This window comes from Neopsephotus bourkii, unplaced genomic scaffold, assembly GCF_033783945.1.
Source record: "Neopsephotus bourkii isolate Nb327-2 ecotype Australia unplaced genomic scaffold, CSIRO-AGI_Nbou_v1 NB_1768, whole genome shotgun sequence".
In the NCBI taxonomy this organism is placed as follows: Eukaryota; Metazoa; Chordata; class Aves; order Psittaciformes; family Psittacidae; genus Neopsephotus; species Neopsephotus bourkii.
The window spans coordinates 11,770,385-11,793,401 of NW_026902242.1; the positions used below are offsets into that span (position 1 = coordinate 11,770,385).

Consider the following 23,017-nt stretch of genomic DNA (forward strand, 5'->3'; position numbering starts at 1 on the left):
AATGAAAGGAAACAGAGCATTAAGATGCCTTATTTACACCTAATATTACATGGGATTAACCCATTTTTGTTCTTTTGACATTTTTCTGTAGCATAGTGTTCCAAAACTGAAGGTCTTTATGTGCCTTTTTTGGACTAGATCATTGTCTGGATTTGTTTTCATCCTTACACACAACTTAATTCATACTGTTTCCCCCAGACAAGAATTTTGACTGAGTAACTGTCATTGAGCATACAGTACTGGCATACTTTGTTTCTTCTGTAAATTGGCATGTGGAAACATCCTCATTTTCTGATGCTGAAAGCCCTGAAGGGTAAAAGAATGTTCAGATTGACCTCACTGAACTTTCAATGAAGACATAAGCAAAATTTGTGCAGGCTTGTCTTCAGTATGGAAAAAAAATACATGTCCATCTTAGTTTGTAGCCACCTTTTTCACAAGCTAATCATTCTACACTGGTGGTGATATATGACTAATACTGATTTCAAAAGCAAAATAACTCTTAGTAGATGATTCACTGTGTCACAGAAAAATGCCTGAAATAGTCATTCGCTGTTACTCGTCGTCTTGTACAGTTTACAGAAATAATTAGTATTCCACTTGACAAACAAGTGAAAACATCCATTAGCTAAATGACACAACATATACTTTGACTGAGTCTACAAATTTCACTAGAACTCTATCAATAGTAACTACTGAACAGTCATAGGAGTACACATATTATAGTGTATTGTATAATTGCTCTGGTTAGGAGGCCACTGAGGTATTTGAAGAAAGAATATCACAGTAGGTTAGAGATTGGAAGGGACCTCAAAAGATCATCTAGTCCAAAAATATGGACGTCTTTGAATATGGATGTCTTTGAAATCAAAAGAGAAAAAAATGCTTGTATCTGTAAGCTACAGATACATAGAGTTGGTGGTATGAATTTGTTGATCTGCAATGAGTACTACCCCTACATCCATAAACAATTATCATCAAAAATGAAAGAGTGGAATAGAGGAAAAAAAAATGGGTTGTGATTGCTGTTCTGTAATAATGTTAACAAATTGTCAACTCTATACAAAATACAAAAGGAGCCTTTTTCCCATTCTATTCTGGGTGCAAAGGACAATTTGAATAATGACATCTAAAAACTGTGAGATTAGCCAACTAGCTGTAAATGTTTGATTTTTCTTTTCTTTTTTCATCTGAAAGCTGAGTTATAAGTTGGAATGCATCTACATATGTAACCACCATTTACAAGATTCTGTTGTAGAGATGTAACTGATGGGTTTGCTGATGATGCATAAGGCAGAATTAACTTGCTGTGGGTTTTCTGATAGCTATGGTAGAAGTTATTTTGAAAATACTTCTTTATGGACAGGAGCAAAGTTGATGAGGAAGAGCTCCTTTTATGTATTTATCATTTTAAGAAAATATTTTCTATTAATACGTCATTTTCTTGTAGCTAGTGTGCATAGTTCCCTCAAACTGATCTTTAAAGTAAATTTCTGTTGAAAGATGACAGTCAAATGGTAACAAATGCAATGCTGTTTTCTACATACTAGGGGAATAAGTAAGAATGTACTTAACACAGACATACCATTTTTTACTTTCCCTCCATTGTAAATAATCAGGACACCAGGAGGTCTGGTCAGGTTCTTCCCCAGGACCCTGGCTGTGCTGAGGCAATTGTAAGTGACTTGGACTGAACAGTTCCTCCACTTTTGAGAGAGCACAACTACAGTTATGACTAACCAGAGAGATGGCTGAGGCACGTTCCTGCTCACTGAACTTGCACCCATACAAAAATCAGATATAAATATCTTACAATATAAATACTCTTTTACTCTGTAAACATAAAAGCTTTCAGAAAAGATCCTATAATATACATTCTGCAGCAAAATTGTACTTTTAGAATTATCAGTGTAAGCATGTCACCTCCTGTATCCTTGTACATATCTGGCTATTTTGTACTCTACAGAACTACAGATTTCTGTTATTGCACAAGGAAGAACGTATCACTTTCACACCTCAGCAAAAATCTGCTTCTAAATATGTTAAAAATGTACCCAAAATTCTGAATAGTTGATTAAAGAACAAGGGGTAATGGCTTTAAATTGAAAGAGATTATGTATTTGGATTATATATTATGAAGTTCTTCACTGTGATTGAGATGAGACACTGAAGCAGGTTGCCCCGAGAAGCTGCGGATCCCTTTAAGTGTTCAAGGCCAGGCTGGACACGGTTTGGCTCAACCTGGTCTAGTGGAAGGTGTCCCTGCCCATAGCAAGGAACTAGATGATCTTTAAGGTCCCTTCCAAACCAAATCATTCTATGAACTAATCCCTGGAAAGTAGTTATGTTTCAGCATTTGTTTGGTTTTCTCATAGAAATGACCATGAAAAGACTTACAAAAGTTTTCAGTTTCACTTGAAGCAGTAAGAAAGCAATTTTGCTGCACTTTCTCAGTGCATCAGTCTAACTTAACTGGTGAAAAATGGAAGTAGGAGTTCTTCTGGGCTTCACACTTGAACTTCTTATAAAATGGTGTGATCCCCATACGAAGCTATGTGCCACCTCTTTCTATGTGTCTGATAAAAAAGCATGGTTTTGAACAGAACCCTGTGTTGTAAAGTTATATTGACTTTAGAAGTGCTGAGAAGCCAGTGTTCCTGTTGAAGCAGATGGTAAAACCAAGCCTGTCAACCCACAACTAAGAAGGGCTGTGGTGTTATAATTTAATCCGTACAGTTCCCAAAAGTCATGGGTCAGCAGGGAGGCATGGTGAGGACAGTGGTGCCAAAATCACACCATGAGCATGTCCCCACGGTATTGAACAAAGTAAGGGGAAAGCGATGCGGAACTGTAGGCACCTCTATTCAAGCTACTAATCTAGACTTATTAAATTTGCATTACTGAGTCTATGGTACTTCATGGGCCAGGACAGTATCTTTAAATGTAACCAAAACATGACTATGAAAACAGAACAATACTAGCTCAAAATTTTTTTGTCTTGTGCTCCATTGCACGTATGGATAAGCCTAGGGCTGGCTCACATATATGTCTGGGGGGAACAGACATGGTTACTGCTCACTGTTGCAGAAAATGTGAAAGATCAGCCTGATGAAAGCCACTCTTAAGTGGACAGATCCAGAAATGGACCTTGATTCTGTCAGCATGAAGAAACACATGTAAGCTCTAAATAATGTCTCTTAAAATGAAACGCTGTCTCAAATTCACCCTAGATGTAACATAATCAAAGACATTAAGCTAATTGATTTTCACTATTTATAGAGAATTTTTTAGACATTTTTAAAATATATTCTGTAATACTAAATCATACATAGATGTGCAAAAAAGTGTAAAAATGCCATTAAGTGTGATCATATAAGCAATAGCAATAGTTGCCTACACAGAACTCAAGTCTTAGGCAAGCCACAGATGTTTGAACAACTATTCTTAGTCATTCCAAAAGTACTTCATTTCCTTAGTTATTGCATTACTGGGTGTCTTCATCCTATTTAGCTTATTTTGCGGTCTAACAGGGTCAGTACTAGGTCAGTATATAATGATCTATAATGAGCTGCTATCCACAGCTGTTGAGACCAGACATAATTGCTGTAGGTGAGCTTGCCATTTTCTGCATGTTTTACTGTCAGTTATCAAAATGCCTGGTGGTGAGCATGATGTTCTGATCAGCTGCAGTTTCCATACTTTATTCAACCAGGGATCATCACAGCGAGTTCTTTGGAAAGACTCTTGTTAACCAGCTTACTGCAATGAGAACTGGATACATATTTTGTTCAGCAAAATACTGAGGTAGGTTAGTAAAAAAGGTGGAGGCATGTTTACTCAAGAGTGCTTTGTATTATAAAAAAACTTAAAAGTAAAAATTATAACTAGTTAAACATGTTCAAGAGCTAGATTGATAGATTTTTATGCATTCTGATTTAAGTATTTTAGTCCTATTTCATGTAAAATTTCCTTTTACAGGGACATAATGTTCAATAGGAATTTTAATTTCAGAAAAAATAGTTACTGTTTAGAAATGGGAGGATCTGTCATTATGCAGCTGTGTTGCCATAAGACAAAGGGTAAAATCGGACCATTTGTTTAGCCACTGGCTAGAACAAGCTCCTTTTCTTGAACAAAGGACAGAGAAGGAGAAGAATGGAAATGGCCATGTGTTATTTTACTTTCTTATTACTGGAAAGGTTAGGCATCACATAATAGTGGCTATCAGGAAAACAAGCTAGAGGAATAAAGTCAGGGAAAATCAAATCAGTTTCCAAAATGACAGACCAAACTTCATCAGTATGCTGACCCAAATTCATCCTGTCTGGCAAAATAAACACAGGTGACAACCTTTCCACACAGAATCATCTTTATTCACTGCCCCCTTGCGCACTGTCTTGTAACACATTCTTCATTAACCAAATATGTTTCTATTTAATGCCCTCAACAGATTTTTCTCCATACTCCCCAAACTCCTATAAATTTAAGTTTTCAAGGTCTTGCAGAAAAAAGTTCTTCGGAGTAACACAGTTTGGGTTTTGCACCTACCATCCACTACTTTCTAAAATCTAGATTATTAGCAGCTGTCACCTGTACTCTTTATGGGAACCTGACTTGGTCATCAGTGGTAAGGCTGAAATCTGTCATATTTTTCTCTGCCACACCAATCAAGGGAAGGTGACTTTAGTATGGGTACTTCCGGTGGTACTCTTCAAATTTGTGTGACTTTTCTGCTCAGACTGTGCTCTTGGTATGTATGTTAATTTTCCCCAATTCTTCTTTTTTCCTGTGTTTTTGCATCACCTCTATTTCCTTCCTTAGAGTGAGAATGATTCCCTTTCCCATTCATGCACATTCTGTTTCCAAACTCAGTGTATCAGGACCCCAATAGTACCAGGTGCTAGTTAACACTTTCACTGCAAGTATATTACTCTCTATTTCAGTGCATGGTTTCCACAATGCCTGTTTTATCACCATGTACTAAAGAAGAAAAGCCAATATATATAATAAAAACAAAGGGGTTTTAGCCACTTACCAAGTGAAGATAAGACATAGCAAGGTAGATATTAAAATAAGGACTTGGTTAAACATTGCAGACTGTGTACGTTGGATGGCTCTGTGAAGATCATTCTATATTAATGGGAAACAGATGTTAATTTGGGTTTTTAATTAATAAGGCATGAGCTGATTCTATAGAAGAATTATCTAGTGCCCTGATAAAATGCAGTCATTCAAATGCACTTGGAATTTGCTGATCATACAGAAGGGTGCAAAAGAGCCAGCTGTGATTCTGTGATCATTTAACTAGTTCTTTGTTCATCCTGGCACAATTCTGATACTATTCTAAGGTGCCTTAAGGTCTGTCTGCTCATGTCTAGCTTACAAATTACAGGCTGCAAGGACCAATTAAGGCATTGGGTTCCTTTCAATTGCGTATGAATGGAAGATAGCAAAAGAGCCAGCCATTCCAACTTTCCCTTATTGGCACAGTAACAATTTTTGCTAATTGACATTTCAACTGATGTCTTTTTTTTTTTTTTTAATTTTGATGCAGAAAGCAGCTTAGCAATACTTGCCCATTTGTATAATCTAAATACAGATCTGGTTGGCTTCCTATTAAAGTTGGACAATGGACTCTACTGCCAACGTCCCACTGAAGACAATTTACTAGAAAAGAAAACGGTTATTCTAAACCAGTTATTTCTTTTGTCATACTTACAATCATATTCTCTAAAGCATGCTTTGCCAGCCAACAATTTAAAAACACAGGAATAAACAGGTTTCTTAGTGCTGGCCAGAAAATCTGAAAGAAAAATTAACAAATTCATTAAAAGCTTTTCTATTCAAGAATAGTACTTTTCTATTTAAGCAGCAATGAAACACTTGGGGAAATACTACTAATGTGTTTTTACTCTGAGATATGGTTTTAAATACTATATTTTCTTCCTTTGTGATTAACTGTATTTAAGATAAACTGATAAAATGAGGACAGTTTTCAGAGATTCTTAGATTTTTACATCTATCTGCTTTATCTTATTGATTGTGCTACAGCTTGAGTTGGAGCATTTTGATTTTGTTTGTTCCCTGCTGGGGAGGATGAGGCAAGTGATTTGTATTATTACTTCATTCAAGAAGCAAACTGTCTTCTTGTTGACAACTTTCTGTTCCCACAGGCACAAATTTGTCATCCATGTAAGATTCAAATTTACTGCAATAAAAATTAAGGGCATTTGTGCAGCTACAACAGTGCAGTAAGAAAATGCATCCATTCAAATATGGTTACCGTGATGATGAAAGGGACAGCATTAATTATTTCCAGGAGAAAAGGTATTCTCAGAATTTGTTCCCAGATATTGCCCTTCAAAGAAAAGAAAAAAAAAAAAAAATAACCACCATGTCACAGTAGGCTTATATACAGTTCTGATGAGAAATATATGCAATATTTCAGTGCCACATATGGAGTCTTTCCCACTAGTTTTTTTTTAAACTAGAATTTCAGGAAGATCATTCATCTCAGATTTAAACACATATGTGAAATGTGAATATAGAACCACTCTGGCCTATTTTTTCTTACTGCTTATCATAATGTACCTCACAGGCAAAAATACATACTTTTAAATCTATATTTTCACTAGAGCAGTTCTCTGTTTCCATATGACCTTATATTTCCTTGCTATGACCTAGTTAGTAAGACAGCTCGAATGATGAATTCTAATTGCGTTAACTAGTCAACTCATTCTCTCAGCTAATGAAGAGCATCATTAAATTAAGTTTTCATTTCTTTTTCAGAGAATAACATGTTCGGATTTTCTTCTACTGCATTTTTAGGTACCTTGGAATTATACACATTTTGTTTCTACTTTTTCGTTCTTGAAAGTTTAGTTTACTTTGATTTTTACATGCACACTAACACACAGATAAGGAGGTGAGGTCTGTGTCCTAAAGAATTTATCCTCTTAATAATTCTCAATTTTCAGTGACTCTTCATAGAAGTAACAGACTACCCTGCTGGGTAGTCTTTAATCTACAACTATTTCTACTTCTTTTTCTTAGAAGCCTTTAAATCTTTAAAATCCTCCTTTGCAATGCTTTAGCTTTTGATCATGCCAAAGTTTTCCTTACCTTAAGGCTTATTGTCTTACAGTGTCTAAAAGCTAGAGATAAAGCCCTAGTACAGCACAAGAGCTGCAGAGACATATATCAAAAGGACATGCCCTGCTCAGAAGATTTTCCCATCAAATCTATTGTTTTGATTACCTCTGCGCACAGGTGACTACCCTGTAGTCCACACTCACATTTGATATGAATGATGACTCACTGTTTGTACAACCTTCTGATAGAACTTTGTGGCAAAATATAAAGCAAAAGAGGAATGCAAATACCTTGTATTTTTCAAAGGAAAATAAACAGCTTTTTTTCTCTTAATCTTGTTTCATTAGCCTCTGCATGTTAGTCACAGAGGTCTGGATATTTCTCTTTTTTAGTTCTAATCTGTTATTAAGATATTAACTTATTAAGAAATAAGTATTAAAAGGGGGAACGCAGTTAAGTTCAGGAAAGATAGCATTATACTACCGTGAGTCCTTCATTCCTCTGCATTTGTTTTCTTTTATGTTTAGTTTGTATTTTCTCTTTCCCAACTGTTTTGGAGAGAGAAGTAAGGAAGATAATCTGTGTTTAATATTTCAGTTAGGACTACCAGAACAAAGTTCTGTATTTCTGCCACAAACACGTCAGTACATTTGAGGGCTTTTTGGAACTTGATCTTGCTTACGTGAAATTAAGATGTCTTTCCACTTATTTCAATGAAAGTGGTACTGATCTTTTAATCTCCTTATTGCTAGTTACAAGATGTGGATAATACTACTTCTTTTCCACACCTGAGCAGTGACTGTGGATGATTAAACGTCGGGATGAAAATCCATACATTTTTTAAATCAGGCATTTAAAATTCAGTGACTTATGGCTTTTCTAACTCTGTATATCAAAACTTCATCATAGGTAATGCAATAACAACATAGTGCGTATAGAGGGATAATACAAGAATTTGCAGTACAGCATTATAATTTCAGTTGCAATAACATATTAATCTTTCCTGGTAAAACAGCTATCTGATATAATCACTGAAAGTTAAACACAAGCTCCATAGTATATAAAAGTCTTTTTCTATGTTTACTTTTTTACATCTAGAAGATGTAACTATAATTATAAAAGTGCAAGGATTACTGTCTTCCATGTAACTGTAATTGGGGAGAGTCAGACTGATTTGAATGTTAAATATTTTATGCGATAAGCAGCCCTGTAAACAGAAGTGAAATTATGAAACTGAGGTTTTATTTGCAGGAATAGTAAAATCAAAAGAAAATGTGATTTTCCCAACTGCCCCAATCTGTGTTTTCACTAATTTCTTCATTTTTACTTTTCTGCAATATAGAAATGTCACAGAATTTACTTGTGCAGGTTAAAAGCCTGTGTGAACGTGCACCAGGTACTTAGTGATCTGTCCAGCTGTAAAATCCTGGCTTCCACATAAAAATTCATTGTGTCTTCTGCAGAACTGCCTTTTGCAATGAGAATGTATGGTACTGATAAAAGCAGCTAAGACTGCCTGTGCACCAGAGATATAGTAGGATTGCCAGATGTCTGTCACAAATTTTGGCAATGGAAATTTCTAATGCAGACATCTTCCAGAATTTTGGCCAAGGGCAAACCCTCACATACATGGGTTAAACTGTGAGAATGCAGATTGTAAACCCTTTATTCTTGGATCCAAGTAATCAGCAGTGTAATACAGTGATACAGTTTTTGCATTCTTCCCCATACAAAAGCAATAAAAAATGCAAATTCACTGTATCCTAGTAGCATGACACACACTGTTATGTTCTTACTATTCTGCATGTTGAATCGTTCCTCATGTGTCCTCAACCAGGTATCAGAAAGGTAAATTCGTTGGAGTACTCTCTCAAATGACTGCTTTATTTATTTTACAGGTTGTTTTTGAAATCTTAGCAATGTGCATACAGATGCAAACACATTCATCTTTTTCTTGTTTTCTTTCTGGATTATTCTGACTTGTGCCTACACTGTAAAAGCTTTAGAAATGTTGGCATGAAATAAGTAATCTGTCGCAGATTGACATGAACCAACACTCTTTCAGTCATCCTGGCTTTACAGAAAGGCCTTACAGTGGGTGAAACATCAGCTGCTTTGTCTTCCAGAGACTTGTGTAAAACTGGGGTAAATGGCTCTATCATGACATTTCCAGATTCTAACTAAAAGGACAGGACCAGAAGGAAGGAGGTGTTTGCATCAGGTGGATTGCCAAAGTGCATTTCAGTACTATTATTCTTCCTTACATTACTCTTACTCCCTTATGGGGAGTGGAAATATAGCAATCATAAAATTGCCTCAATGACAGGTATATGAAGCAAGTCAGTGTAGTAGAGCTTTATACCCATGGCACACTAAGTAACTTCTTCTAGGGCCTGACTTCTCCATGTTTTTATCGTCTTCTGTACTCACTGAAATTGATGCAGACCACAAGCAGAATGGACAGAGATAAAATGCTGCTCAATAAACTCAGGAAGAGCATAAACTGTGACTGCTCATTATTGTTTTGGTATTGTGTTAATTTTTGATTGCTTCTGCCTATAATTGATTTGCATTTGTAAGCCCCAACACCTAAAAGGATTAAGAAGAATAATTTTTAGACAGCAGTCTTAAGCCTTTTAGCAATATTGGGCGCTAGGGAAAACATTTATGCCATAATCATTTGATAAGCACACTAAAGTACAACTCTCACTTCAGTGGTGGCTCTGATAGCTATTGAATGTATGCTCCAAGATATTTTTAGCTTTAGAAACCAAGTCTTTTCATATTTACTTTGATAAGTGATTTTAGCATTGTTCTCCTGAAAACACTAAAAATGCAGAGTACTTAAAACTCACTAGGATAGCACAGAACAAAATGTAATGAAGAAAACTGAATTAAAATATTGGGAAAATATAACTTTTTAAGGAGAATAGAAATACAAAAATATATTGTACTCGCATCAGATGATTTCAAGGCATTTTACAAGGATGTTCCAATAGCACCACAGAGATGAATAATACAAGTATGCAAGTTTCATTATATTTTTTTTTAAAGAAAGTGCTACCTCGGCCTAAGTCTTTGGTGTGTGGTTTTAGATGCCTAAAACTTGAGTTATAAATACAGTTTGACATCAATGAGAATTGTGTCCATTGCATTATGGATAGACATATAAAACTGTGCACTTTAAAATCAGTATCCAAAAATGAAGGTCACTTTGAGAATGTGTTTTCAAATTACAGTGTGCTAGAGGAAAATGGAAAAAAAATGAAAATTTCATTTCTGACTTTCACTTTCTAGATATTAGCATTTGCTCATAAATTTGGGAAATAGGCACAGGGCTGCCTGTGCCAATATGCTGTCCTCTACATGTGTCTTTTTCTCAGCTTCCTGCTTGTACCTCCGTGTGGGCACGAATGGAGGCACATGGATTTTATATTGAAACATTTAACTCAGTTATATTGTGTGATGAATTATGCCTAAAAGTAACTGAAAGTACGTACCTTATAGCTTAGATAACTCAGCAGCAGAGTTTCAAAGAGACTTATTAAAGCCACAGAAACCTTAAGTGAAGTGATAAAATATGTGTATTAATACTGGCTTCCAAAGAATAGATGACATTAAGCATGACAATGAAAAGTGAGGTAATAAAAACCAGCTTTTCCATGCATCCTCTGAAACCATCTCAACTGGCAACATTTAGCATGAAGCTTAAATATTGTTATTTTTCTGACTAAAGCACAGACTCTAATTTCAGTCTCATGGCTCTTTTAAAACACTCAAGAGAGCGTAGAGGGTGGCCTTTTCATGCTTTTAGAGAACTCCATATACATTCTGCCGGACTGTTTCTCAAGTTTCAGTTGTTTGTTCCTAAAAGGTACTGAGATCTTTTCACGAAACAGAGAGAAGGAAGTTGTAAATAACAGAAGCTAGTCAGCACTTTACTTTTCCATAAAGATGTCATGAATGTGTGGAAAATCAAACACTTTTCTTACCATGTATAATTTGGAAAGTTGAAAACAGCACAAATAATACAGATTAATCATTATTGATTTTACTATTTAAATGCAACTGAGATCACCTTCTGAACCTTAGATTATAACCTTACCACTTAGATTAAAAATAGTTAGTGTATGTAGTGTGTACTTTAAAAATATTTAAATCATCAAATACAAAAATAGTAAAAAAATTACTTAAAACTTTATACAAATAAAATAATCACAAACCTTGAGTAAGTCCTTTGCACAACAAATACTTGTATTTTAATGTATGTCATGGAAATATTCTGTCATGGAGATGTACAAATTCAGCTGGAGCCTGATGTCAAACAAGCTCAGGATTTCTGATTTTAAACTAATGGTCATTACTGCTGAAAACTTAGCAGAGTACATAATTTGAACTTACAGTATCATCTAGAATTAAAAAAAAGATACTCTGAATTGGAAAATTATTAAAATATGCAATCAAAATCACAGAATCATTAGGTTTGGAAGGGATCTCTGGAGATATCTCCAAGATTGGACATATTGTAGATTGTCCAATCTCCCTCTCAAGGCAGGGCCACCTAAGAGCAGGTTACCCAGGAACAGGTTTTGAATGTCTCCAGAGGGGCAGACTCCACAACCCCCCCGGCCATGGAAACAGAATACCTATTTGGAATATCTGTTTCTCCAAATAGGTATTACTGTTTTATACAAAATCAGGCTGTATCTCAAATAAAAACAAATCTCTCTTTGCAGCTATTGTATATAACCTACTGTGAATGCATGTGTATATTATACATGCATGCACATACTCATAGAATAGTTACGGCTGGAAAGGACCTTTATCAAATAAAGTTATTCTAATAAGACTGGAACCGTAGGCAAATAAATCAGTATTTTTAAATTAAATTGAATATATTAATCTGAATGTCTAGGTCAAAATTTATTCAAACTGAGCATACACTAAGCAAGGAATTCAAAGATGTTTTCATCAAGAGATTTGTCCCTTAGTAAAGTTGTGCATTACACAGAGGTACAAATCGCTGTAATGGAATTCCGCTATGCATGGTGACAAAATGTAATGGTATAACCATTCTGGAAGCTTAAGGAATTCTCAGTCAAAAAACACATTTCACAGGGAGAATTTCCACAGTGCTGTGCACAAGTAGAAAAAAAATAGTGTTCTTAAAATGAGCAGGCTTCAGGACACTGAAGACTGAACAAGAAACTTCAAAAGATATCCAACCCACAACGCACTGATGTATTGTATCTTTTGGAACATACTCCTCTAAATGTATAGGCTTCTATATTACAAAGACACTTCATATTTCTAGTTTATTTAAAAGGAAGCTCATGAAGCAATTATGAAATTAAAACTCATCACTGAGCAAACAGTGACTGTTTTACTCAACAGAGCTTGATAATTCCAAGACAGAAGGCTAATTCCACAGTATTTTGTTATAAGTATTAATCCTTCATATTCTAAAGCCATATAAATTTAAATCACTTAGCTCAACTTATCTTTATGCTTTTGTTGTACTTCGTCATCAAGTAGGTTTCTGTGTTAATATCAACTTTTGCAAGTATCCTTTAACATAATTAAAATGCAATAAATCAATATTGTCTACAGTTACTAAATGGAAAGAGTTAAATTGGCCATTTAAATATTACCTGTAATCCCCATAAAGGCAAGCTTCGATTCACCCAAATAATAGGAGACCTGTTTATTACAATGAGAAAATAAATATGAAATTAATCACAATCTGATTAATGTTTGGAACAAAATCAAGGAAGAAATTTGTACATTTGAATGGAAATTAGAGCAGCCTTATTTAAACAAATAAAAAAACCCTCAGTAATTAAAATATTTAATTAGTAGCTTTCTATTGAGCATTGACAATGCCTATATTTCTAGTCCAGAGCCAGTCATTGAGTCCCCATGGGAGTAATCCAAAACCAGTAACACCAAAATATTTTAGTGGCTATCACTGGTTGCTACTGCATGCCCTGTGATTCCAGAAATTATAAATCAGTTTGTGCTTTTGATTCTAGAGATGCAGGGGGATAATTCTTTGTGGTAGGAAAAATAAAACTGACAATTCTTTTGTTTGAACTTTCTGCTAGCTTTGCAGCAATAAAAATGTTATCTAACTCATAGGGGCTGTCATATCTTGGAAAAATCTCGTGTTGTCTTGGCATTTATTAAATTCAATGATAATAGGTACTTAATACAGTACTACTGGAATCTGGCACAGTAGTTTACTGATAATCACTTATCACTAGTAATAATTGTTTTTTAAATAAGGGCATCCATTTTTTTCAGCAAGGTACAAACACTGAGGGAATTCAGATTTTACAAGAGCATACAATCACTGAAACAATGAAAATATTAAAGGCAGTTTTGAGTATTTAGAAACACATAATTAATTGCTTGAGGACACATCACTATTGCATGTTAAAATTCCACCATTCCAGATGGAAATGGATTTGTCTTCCTGTTTTCCTCCCCTTCCCAGCATTATGTAGATTTTTGGTTTGCTTTTTAAATTGGGAACTCACCAATCAATCGCTCCAGGTGTGTAGTTTTGATTGGAACATCTCCGGTTTAATTCCTTACTGATAGTTGCCATCCCATTCATGCAAAGTCCATTTTCATTAGCAAATGTATTTGGGAACATGATTATAAAAACATATGGGAGACAAGGTTATTAATTACATTATTAATTGTTCTATAAAATGCATGCAATAGTTTGAAACCTAGGTAATGGATATAGACATGTTTTAAAGTGAAAGAACTTTTAGAAAGTTCTGCATGTGTTCTGTATTTGTAGATAAAGGACTATGAAGCATTTAAGGCTACATTCTTTTAAGATTTATTTTCAAAGGTGTTCCAATTTAAAAATAACTGAAATTATACTTTCAAAAGCTGAACTAAGTGCACAATAAATATGAAGATCCAGACAGACTAAAATTCTATGACATGGATAGGCTGGGATAGAAAGAGCACATATGCCTGCCACAGTCTCAACAGGAAAGACTGCACCAATCTACAGTTTATATCCTCTTGTGAGGATGTGAGGAGGGCTGAAGATTCATGTAGCAGTAATTCAAGTAAGAAACTGGTGATGTCTATGTAAAAAAAAATAGCTATGTATATGTGATGTTATCTTGCCTGGAATTGCTGGCACAAATCTTCCCTTCAGAGAGTCATATAAGGATGTGGGAATACATATTTGTGTAAATGATGAAAAATATCCATGTTTGTCCTGGGATAGCAAGGTCAACAGAAAAGAAAAGGATTTGCAGACCACAGATCAGTAAATGCTGTATTTTTTTACTGGCTATGAGTGGGACAGGTGCTAAATAGTATCCATTAGTAAAAATGCTTTATGTCTTAAGCTCTGCCCTGTACATCTGCTGTGCCTGGAGAAGTATATAAAAGATATTAACTTCTGCAAGCATGTCAGAAAAACAGGAAAAATATCTGCAGGGAGAGTCTGTGATGGAAAGCATTCCTCCCACGATTGTCACTTTAAAAACCAACCAGGTGATAATGTTTTCTGTGGCCATGCCCGCAGTACACTGAACAGTTTCTTTCATAAGGGTGTAACACAGCATCTAGAAAAGATTTTTTTCCATAACACTGCATTTGTAAGAATGCTTTATGGCAGTAGTTTAGGTATCAAGGTCTCAGGATCTCTATGAATAGAACCACTGACATTAGTGGGATAACATTTGGGCACAGGGATGGGTTTTCTGGCATAGACAGGTTCTAAACCTAGGGTCTCAGCATGCAGTAGTGACTGATCTGAAACTTCTGAAAAATGTTATACTGAGGTAGAACGTACTAGTCAACACATCACAAAATATCAATAAATAGGGAAAATACAAATATGGTCTCTGATTGGTGAATTGTCAAACATTTTTCCTTAGGTTGAAGGAACATGTCAGGAAAGGTCTTGGCAATTAAGTAGTCTGCAAGATGCAGAAAAATCTTTGCATATGAATACAAAAGCGCTGAAGCATACCTGTGGCAGAAGCTCTGATGCTCTAATCTGTTCTCCATATCCAAACATAACCTTGCAGTATAAAATGCTTATTTGGGCTCACTAGATTTATCTTAACAAAACAATATCAGCAACTTCTTCATGCCAGAAAATACCAATAACTAAAATTTCAAGTCTTTGAGTTGCTGTGCTACTATGCCTAAATCACTAAGGATGGATTTTCTCTTCTCCATCACTGTTAAAGGTTTTATGAAATCTTTACTGCACATTTCCTCCCTACACATTTTTTCTCCTTGAAGAATCATTCTAAGACACATGTGAGTAAAAAAATAGGTTTTCTGAAGTTCTTTTCCTGTGATTTTTTTTTTCTCCTGGCCCTTTTTCAGATGTTCTAATTTCTCACCATAAATTTTAACAAAAAAAAAAAATTCTCAAATGCATCTTCTATACCTCCCATTCACACATCCTTCTCTTATGCTCTGCTGACTAAAGCTGATATTACTCACTTTGCTTTTGATTTGATTCTTGTAAAATACAGTATTTCTCCTGTGTACTAGTTACAGTATTACTCTCCTGTGTACTAGTTACAGTACTACCTTTATCAGGTTTAACTGATTTCCAGATATTAAAATTAGAAGTCATACTTGGTCCTTTGCCTAACATTGTGTGAAGAGTGCTAGATCTATCATCCCAAGCTCAGTAATTTAATCTGTGCTTTGTTTCTTTCCATACTTAAGGCAAACAGAATCAAATCAAATGAAAGCACAGTAAAACAAGGTGCTTATGAGTATCAAAAATTGAGAAGATTCAGTATATACAGGGTAAAAATACAATTGAAGTACAGGACTGGATAAATTTTAAATATAGTTTCTTTACAATTGGTGGTTGATTGTGTTAGACATGAACAACAACAACAAAAAAAAAACAACAAAAAAGCAGAGTACCCAATGACCTATATAGAATACCTGACCCATATAGAATCCTGACACTTGTAGGTGTGCACAATCACACATTGTGACCACAGGACATCACGGGTGTAGAATGTACTTTTGGTCTCCCTCTCTTCTGCGTGTATAGAAAAAGCAGAGGGCTAGAAAATGACCATCAACGTCATCTGCGTGAAAGCTCAGTTACGTGTTTCCAGGGTTTGGGGTTTTAAGTAAAATTATTTAAGTAAAGTCTTAAAACTATTGTTGCATAAACAGGCAACCAGTTTATTTTTAATTTTATTTTCAGAAATATGATACATCGGAATGCTATGAAATAGTACTACCAAAATGTATGTTTGCACAGCTATATCTGATGCACAGCATCTGAGGAAAGAGACAAGATTATTTTAGCGGTAAAGTGAAAAAAGTATACTGTTATTTTAGTTCCTATTTAGTTCTTATTTCCATTCACAATGTAAGACTAGCTTTATAATTCTTTCAAAGACCAAATCCCTGTAGAGAGACTATCAAATGTTTATTCATTATGTTAATTTCTGATAAGCTAAACAATGCTTTGAGAGCAGAAATAAAAATTAAAAAATCCACAAATATTACCATGCAAGTCCTTGTGTAGGATCATCCAGAAGCACACGAATTATGTATAAGAAACAGCTTAGTAGCTTGAGAGAAAAATTGAATAAACGTATTCTCAGACCTATTTTTAAAAGAAAATACAGAAATAAATTCAGGTTCTCTATGGTTTCAGCCACTTTTAAAGTAAATCTAAAAAGAACTAGAATAGCTATGCTGCAACAAAGCAAAGGTTGACCTAACCAGTAACATGTCCCTGATACGGGTGACCAGCGTATCATACAGAAGAACATAAAGAATAAGACTGTCAGATACGCATATAACACATATTTCCAGGTTCCAGAAATCTCTGGGTTAAGACTCAGCCAGTTTTAATGTAAAGAGCTACTCAGTCATTTGAAAGCTATTCTATGCCATTCACCTTTCCTGATGTCATTCTTTGCATCTTTTGTAGTTTTACAAGTCCATTTTCTTAAAATGGGAACCAGAATTACATATATGGTATTTGAGATGCAAGATACAGCAATGCAAAGATACACTTTCAACCATAGGCAGAGGATATACCATGACAAGTATTTAAATATTAATACCTGAAAGTCTTCATGCAATAGATTCTCATACAGAATATGTTCATATTATCCCAACTTATAAAATATGAAACTGTAGTTATTTAATGTTGAAGTTGCATAATTACATGTCCAGGAATCAGGGCATGCATGAATGCACATGTGCATGAATACACAACCGAACTGAATCAACAACTTCTTCTATAGACTATGTGAATATTGACATTTTCTAGCTGAAAGGATATATCATAAATGCTATCACAAAATACTACAACACTTCCCAGAAACATAGGTCTGCAGCATTTGCAGGATTCCTTCAAAGGAACCGCATGGATACTTGCTTCTATCACATAGGCAATTTATTTCAGTGCTAATTGGAGCCATAATCTACTACAATGGTACTGTTGGCCTTTTGTATTTCAATCAGATTTTGCAGTCGAGGATTAAAGTTTAAAGTTTTGGTTTTGTTATTAATTCAATAGTCTTATATTTTTTGCCAGTGTAAATATTTGTATCTAACTCTTGGTTTTAAGTTTCCATTCACTAATTGAGTTAAAACTGTCAGCTGACTAAGGTCAAGCGGAGGAAGGTCTCTCTGAGCAACAATTTTTTCAGTCTGGTGAACTCAGAGTCCAATTCTGCATGGCTCAACCCTTCTGTCCAAAGCAGAATATCACTGACTGAGTCTTGCACAGATGCGGCTTCATTAGCACCTAGTCATAGTAAAGACAGTATCTTTTATTGTGGCACTGCAAGTATGTTATCAGGTCTGCTGAGCTCAATATGATTATTTCTATGCTTCAAGAACTACAGCTTCATTATGCATACCCAAAGCTGTGTGCATTCATTCTCTTTTAAGGAACAAACCATAATTATCTTATGGCAATATCCTATACTTTTTGACTTTACTCAGTCCTAAGTTCAAAATGAATGCCTTTCAGGTAAAACTGATAAATCGCCCTTCGTATCTACTAATTCCCCTCCCATTAAAACATAATATACAGCAAAGACTGAAAAATAGAAAATAGATGCCTAAATATTCCACCATACACTTGCTGAAAGATATCTTAAGGTTTATTTCACAACACTGCTTACTACCATTAACTGTGAAGTAGCAGTTATCACAGGAGAACTGGATGGGTTTTTACAAAGTCTTGAAATCTGCGAACTAGGGGTTAAAATCTTGTGGCCCTGGCCATGAGAAGTCCCACAGATGTTACTGGCAATTAGGTTTGTGAGCATTAGCCTAGTGACTCCTGCTCTCTTATCAAGAGTAATTAGCCACAGGCTATTTATTACCCAACATGATTGAAGGGGTTGAAGTAGTAAATGGGTTCAGGGTTTGTAAGGGATAGGTGAGTGTGTGGTTACGCTATTTGACTAAGAAGAACACCAGTACTTTTCTTGGACAATGCTATGGGGTTTGGGTTGTTGTCTGGTTTTGGTTTTGGGTTTTTTTTTTCCAGCTTTTTTGAACCGTTGCTGGAGAAAACATGTATTGTTTTTCTGTACTAACCCTTTTGTGGAAGTCTGCGGGACTATGAATGGTTGTCATAACAACAAGAAGAGCAGATAATGTTTAAAAACAAAATGAATGCACACCTCCCAGCCCCCCAAAAACATCTAACACCAAACTAACAAGAATAGCCCATCATAATTTCTCTTCTTTACCAGTTTTATGTTGCCTAACTTTTTCTTGGGTAAGTACAAAAGGGTGCACTTGTTTCTTCTAGGTTTTAGCTGTGTAAATGTAAAGTTTTGTGTGAAACACTTCTGCATTGATAATGGCCTGGTTTCAAATCATCATTTGCAATTATCTGTTGGATTAAATGATAAAAGAAAATAGTGCTTTTCTGATTAAAACCTACATCAATACTAAGGGACCCATGCTCCTGCTTGTTGCCTTAAAATCACTCTGAAACCTTCAATCTGAAATAGAACTACTTATGTATTCAAACAAGTTCCACAGATCTATTCCTAGCTATGCCTAAAAGTGCTTCTCCACAGGAATGGCTGTTTCCCACAGAATATAAGACAGGGTTTTCCCGACAAATGTGCTTTCATCCAACGGGTGTATTTAACATAGATGCATAGTGCATATCATGGATTGGGTTATATATGAAGTAAGGTGATATGCTAGGTTTTGTACCATATGTGATTGGGTTGGTTATTAACATGCAAATATGTAAGAAAGGCTTCAAGTCCATCCTATTTCAGAAGGTCACCTCTCCTAGTTCTGTATGCTTCAGCCTTTAGAAATAGGATGTGCTGTCAAAGGGAGCGTATTTAGTCACCCCTGTAATAAGTAATGTAGAAATACCAACTAAATGCTCCCTCTGGCTGAAATTTTCTGTAGCCTTATAGTTGGGATGTCATGTGTGAGTTGAAAGAAATGCATTTATTCCACTGCCATGGAGATCAAGGATTCCAAATATGGCAAGAGGGTACAGTCACTAGACACAAGGTATTTCAAATAGGTTTTCATTTATTACTTGCTTACAAAGAAAGTGTTTCATGTTTATGCTTGCTGGCTGACTATTTTTGTCCTCTACTTTACATGCTGTTAGCGGATCAACATGATCTGTTTGACTTTGTTTTTTCTTTTCCATTCACAGCCAGATTGTTCAAGTAGCGGGGTCATTTGCACAGAGTATGTCTATGTTTTGATGCTGGTGCCTGAAACTCGTATTCAGCTACAGTAGCCATAGACTGTTATCCAGTTAGGAATGGTTCAGTAAGATTGTCATGTAACCATGGTTTTGCATCCTTTGCCTTCTTTCGAAGAAGAAGAAATTTCTAACAGTTCAAAATCTGTTTGTTTTGTGAAATAAATATAACCATGTCAAGCATTAATGTTTCTTTGTCAGCTTGAACAAGTATTTGACTTTTTTTTCAGGCATTTTTAAGTACAGAATGATACTTTTTACTTCACCAGTACTGACTGTGACTTTCACTTTTATTATAAATTCTTGATGACTCTCTTAGGAGCATTTTAGGAGATTAATCCTCAGTTTTGAAGAGCTGATCTAAATCAAAGCAAAAGTGACAGAGGTAGCAGCTGAAGTTTTTACGATTACCTTCTGTTATTTCTCATAAATTTCTAACATATTTTTGATTTTTACCAAAATCATCTAAGTAGCAGGTGGCTTTAGGAGCTGAATCAAAATACAGTGTTAATGACTTATTTTGTGGTGATGGTTATCATTTATTCCCTCTTCACTGAACTGAAGCTTCATTTATTTTTTCCCTTTGAGACTTATTGTGGGCTGCGATAAAGCCATGTGTGATCTTGACAACTACAGACAAATCATACCAATATTTCATCTCTTTTTTTTTTTCCCCTCTCTTTATGTATATGAATATTTTTAAGTATGTGTGGTGTGGTTTTGGGAGGGAAAGTGGCTGGCTGATACCTTTGTAAAATGCTTTTCATGCGCTGATTGAAGTTAATTAGATATGTGCTGGCAGAAGACTGAGTGAAAGCTAGGTTGATATTAGATATAGATGAAGGCTTGGTTTATCAGTTTATACAAATACTTCCAGAAGCAGAATAATGAATGAACCAGTTTGTATTTCATAGAATCATAGAATAGTTAGGGTTGGAAAGGACCTTAAGATCATCAAGTTCCAACCCCCCCTGCCATGGGCAGGGATACCTCGCTCTAAACCGTATCACCCAAGGCCTCGTCCAATCTGGCCTTGAACACCGCCAGGGATGGAGCATTCACAACCTCTCTGGGCAACCTATTCCAGTGCCTCACCACCCTAACAGGAAAGAATTTCCTCCTTATAACCAATCTAAACTTCCCCTGTTTAAGTTTTAACCCATTACCCCTTGTCCTGTCACTACAGTCCCTAATGAAGAGTCCATCCCCAGCATCCCTATAGGCCCCCTTCAGATACTGGAAGGCTGCTATGAGGTCTCCATGCAGCCTTCTCTTCTGCAGGCTGAACAGTCCCAACTTTCTCAGCCTATCTTCATATGGGAGGTGCTCCAGTCCCCTGATCATTCTCGTGGCCCTCCTCTGGACTTGTTCCAACAGATCCATGTCCTTTTTATGTTGAGGACACCAGAACTGCACACAAAGCATGCTACTGGTCTGTATACGATTTAGATCAGAATAGTATTTCTCTAGAAAATTCATATAAATTCTAGAGATGACTGCTCTGGTTGACAAAACCATGGGATACTGCACTCTGATGTGTTAAATTCACTTGTGAAGTCTTGAGGATTAGCAGAAACTCCTTGGTGAACATGTGCAGTTTTAGTTATGCTATCAGAAAATTTGCTAATATATTGCCAATTATTCCCTCAAAGATAGCAATCATATTGTTAGCATATGAAGGAAGGTTTTCAGTGCTCTCACTGAATGCTAAGATCTAAAGGGTAATATTTTTATTAACTCCTCAAGGCCACTAAGCAACAGAATCCTCCAGTTTCAGTGGAGGATTGAATGAGTATACCTGAATGAGTGCCAGGTTGCTATCTTGGTGAAGGTTTTTAGAGATTGTATTTTGGAGAATTCTGGTTGTGAGCATTTGGACAAGAACCAAGATCTGTTTGACTGAACTTGCTAATTCTGAATGCTTTGGTTTGGGGATTTTTAATTATTTTCATTCAGTACAGCAATAATTGCTGTATTTCTTGTTTCTTTCTCCTGAAAATTGCCTTGTTTAATGTCTAATTGTTGGTTAAGCTTCTTGCATCATAAGAACCTGTAGCAGTGCTTGTGGGGTTGTAGTGGGAAATGCCATGCCAATGCCATACACTGCTGTACATACAGTAAGCACACTCATTTCCAACTTGTTTTCTGCAGATTGGCTCCATAATTCAACAGGAAACAAAACCTGCCTCGTATCTTAGAGGTTTTTTTCTGCCAGGAAAAGAAGGTGCCCATAGTGACAGTGTCTCTACTAGCTGTCTACAGGAAGAACTCAATAATGTGTTTTTATTTGCAAATCAATACCACAGCATGCTTCTATGAAATTTATCTCAGCTCTGTATGACATCATTGTGTAAGAAAATTAATCAAAATCTGAATTTTTCTAGCAATCATCAAGCAAGCTAAACATGAAAATTCTTGTGCTACTTGTCTATACCATGAACCCATCTCTAACAGGATGAATTAATAGCTGCTTCCCATTCTCTTTCTTATTTCAAATAAGCTTCCATATCATTCTGGTCCTTTGGACCCATATATCTCACTTACCCAATCAAAACTTAATAGACACGTCCCAGGACAGTAACTTATTACAGTTCTCTTAATATACTTAGCCAGAAGCGTATACACTTGGAAAAGGAATGGCCATGAATTCATACTGATTAACTCCCAGGTAATTTTTGTGCTGATGATCATAAATTTATCTATTTTTATACATACAGGATCAGCAGTTCTGCCATCAAAATATGTATCTGTGTATACATATTTTTTTAATCTTGCTAAGATCTAAGTAGGGAGAAAAAACTTTCACTTAAGCAAGAAGGTACTATTCAGAACCTTCCCTTCTTACAGCGAAAAGAGATTAGTGAGTCAAGTCATAACTTCATAGATGCTCTTAGTAGACAGTTTATCAAAGCCCTGTTTTGTGGACTAGATCAGAAACAAAAAGGCTAGTATTTACAGCTTTCCAGACTATTTTTCTAGACGGGACTAATACTCCTTTCTAATTTAGGATGCTTCTTTATTTTGTGTCTTACTCCATTACACACTATATCAATGATGTCAGAAGTCAAAGGCTACAAAGATATAAAACATTTAAAAGGTGTATAAAGTCACAGGGGAAAAAAGTAGAAGAGAATTAAAATCATCTGAGAAGCTGTAGTGCAGTAAGTTTAAATCTAGTTAAACTCA

General features: G+C 35.6%; 2 protein-coding genes across 7 annotated transcripts in view; both read right to left on the reverse strand.

The window, feature by feature from the left end:
- F13B (coagulation factor XIII B chain) overlaps nt 1–23,017 on the reverse strand; it is a 301,636-nt gene that overhangs the window by 175,805 nt on the left and 102,814 nt on the right. The gene's annotated exons all lie outside the window — the stretch shown is intronic.
- The window catches only part of KCNT2 (potassium sodium-activated channel subfamily T member 2), a 130,505-nt gene that overhangs the window by 73,667 nt on the left and 33,821 nt on the right, over nt 1–23,017 (reverse strand). For all 6 annotated transcript variants that reach the window (XM_061379253.1, XM_061379252.1, XM_061379250.1 and 3 more), the window contains exons 3-9: nt 16,624–16,723; nt 13,632–13,688; nt 12,744–12,792; nt 10,593–10,652; nt 6,284–6,358; nt 5,720–5,803; nt 5,036–5,130 (exon numbers count right to left, since the gene is read on the reverse strand). In XM_061379253.1, coding sequence (XP_061235237.1) covers nt 5,036–5,130; nt 5,720–5,803; nt 6,284–6,358; nt 10,593–10,652; nt 12,744–12,792; nt 13,632–13,688; nt 16,624–16,723 — 520 coding nt within the window. The remainder of the gene's footprint in view (nt 1–5,035; nt 5,131–5,719; nt 5,804–6,283; nt 6,359–10,592; nt 10,653–12,743; nt 12,793–13,631; nt 13,689–16,623; nt 16,724–23,017) is intronic.